This window comes from Trichinella spiralis (genome assembly GCF_000181795.1).
Source record: "Trichinella spiralis strain ISS 195 chromosome Unknown Scfld5484, whole genome shotgun sequence".
Classification (NCBI taxonomy): domain Eukaryota; kingdom Metazoa; phylum Nematoda; class Enoplea; order Trichinellida; family Trichinellidae; genus Trichinella; species Trichinella spiralis.
Window position 1 is genome coordinate 1 of NW_003532423.1, and position 947 is coordinate 947.

Consider the following 947-nt stretch of genomic DNA (forward strand, 5'->3'; position numbering starts at 1 on the left):
AACATACACTCATGCTAATTATTCAAGTGGTATTTGTTTACAATTTTGTAATTATTGTATCAGTGGATTGTTATTCTTTTTTTCTTTTATTGCCAAATTGGAATTCGAAGGTGACAACAGTGGTGAACTTGAAGAGGAATGCAAATCAGCAGTGGTAAGTGGATATTTTTTGTTGAATTGCAAATATTTAATTTATTGATCAGTTGTCAAAGAATAATTGATCTTCTGTGCCTTTGCATTGTGAACAGATGGAAAAGCAGGTGAGAAACTGAATAGTAAAGGTAATTTATTGAATGTACATGAATGCTTTGGAATGAAAGAAAGAAACAAGAACAACTTTAGAAATGAAAGACAATGGGAAATTAGTGGACTGAAAATTCAGATTTGAACATTTCGTGATTCACTTAATGAAAGTGAATCTGGTAAATTAGTTGTCGTTTGAATTTTATAATTGAAATTCAGTTCAGTCATTCACTGTATTTAGCTCGTGATGAAATGGCCGCTGAGTATGACGAATTGTTGCGACAAGTTGAGCATTTTCAAATGATGAATTTCTTAGATAATGCAATTCAGCTATGTGTGTGGCTGTGTGCGTGTAGATTTAGGAGAATTCGGATGATGCTGAAAAAATGCGTAGGCTTCTTGACGAAGTTGACGTACTGTGGAGTCACGTCGCTGAAGCAGATGCAGTTGGAGATTATGTAGTTACTTTGGAAAAAATCTCGGTAAATATGGTTGATTGAATGATTGGATTTTTGAAATGTTATTTTTGCTTTAAATATTATTTAAAATGAGCTACTGTTCATTTTTTCCTTGATTCGTATATAGAAGTTGTTGGTGATTTTAAAGTTCAGATTAAAGCTCTCGATAGCAGCAACAAATTGAAATTGTCTGTGGATTTTGAAATATTGTTTTTGTGTATTTGCCGTTTTGGTATTTGGAATATA

The 947-nt window shown here is 32.4% G+C and overlaps 1 protein-coding gene across 1 annotated transcript; it reads left to right on the forward strand.

Annotated features, from left to right (window-relative positions):
- Positions 1 to 63: 63 nt before the first annotated feature.
- Positions 64 to 705, forward strand: Tsp_13720 (conserved hypothetical protein; the record flags this gene model as incomplete). The annotated part of the gene is made up of 2 exons (XM_003366741.1): positions 64 to 154; positions 463 to 705. Coding segments are annotated over 2 exons (334 nt in total), but the record flags the coding sequence as incomplete, so codon positions are not given.
- Between the last annotated feature and the right edge of the window lie 242 nt (positions 706 to 947).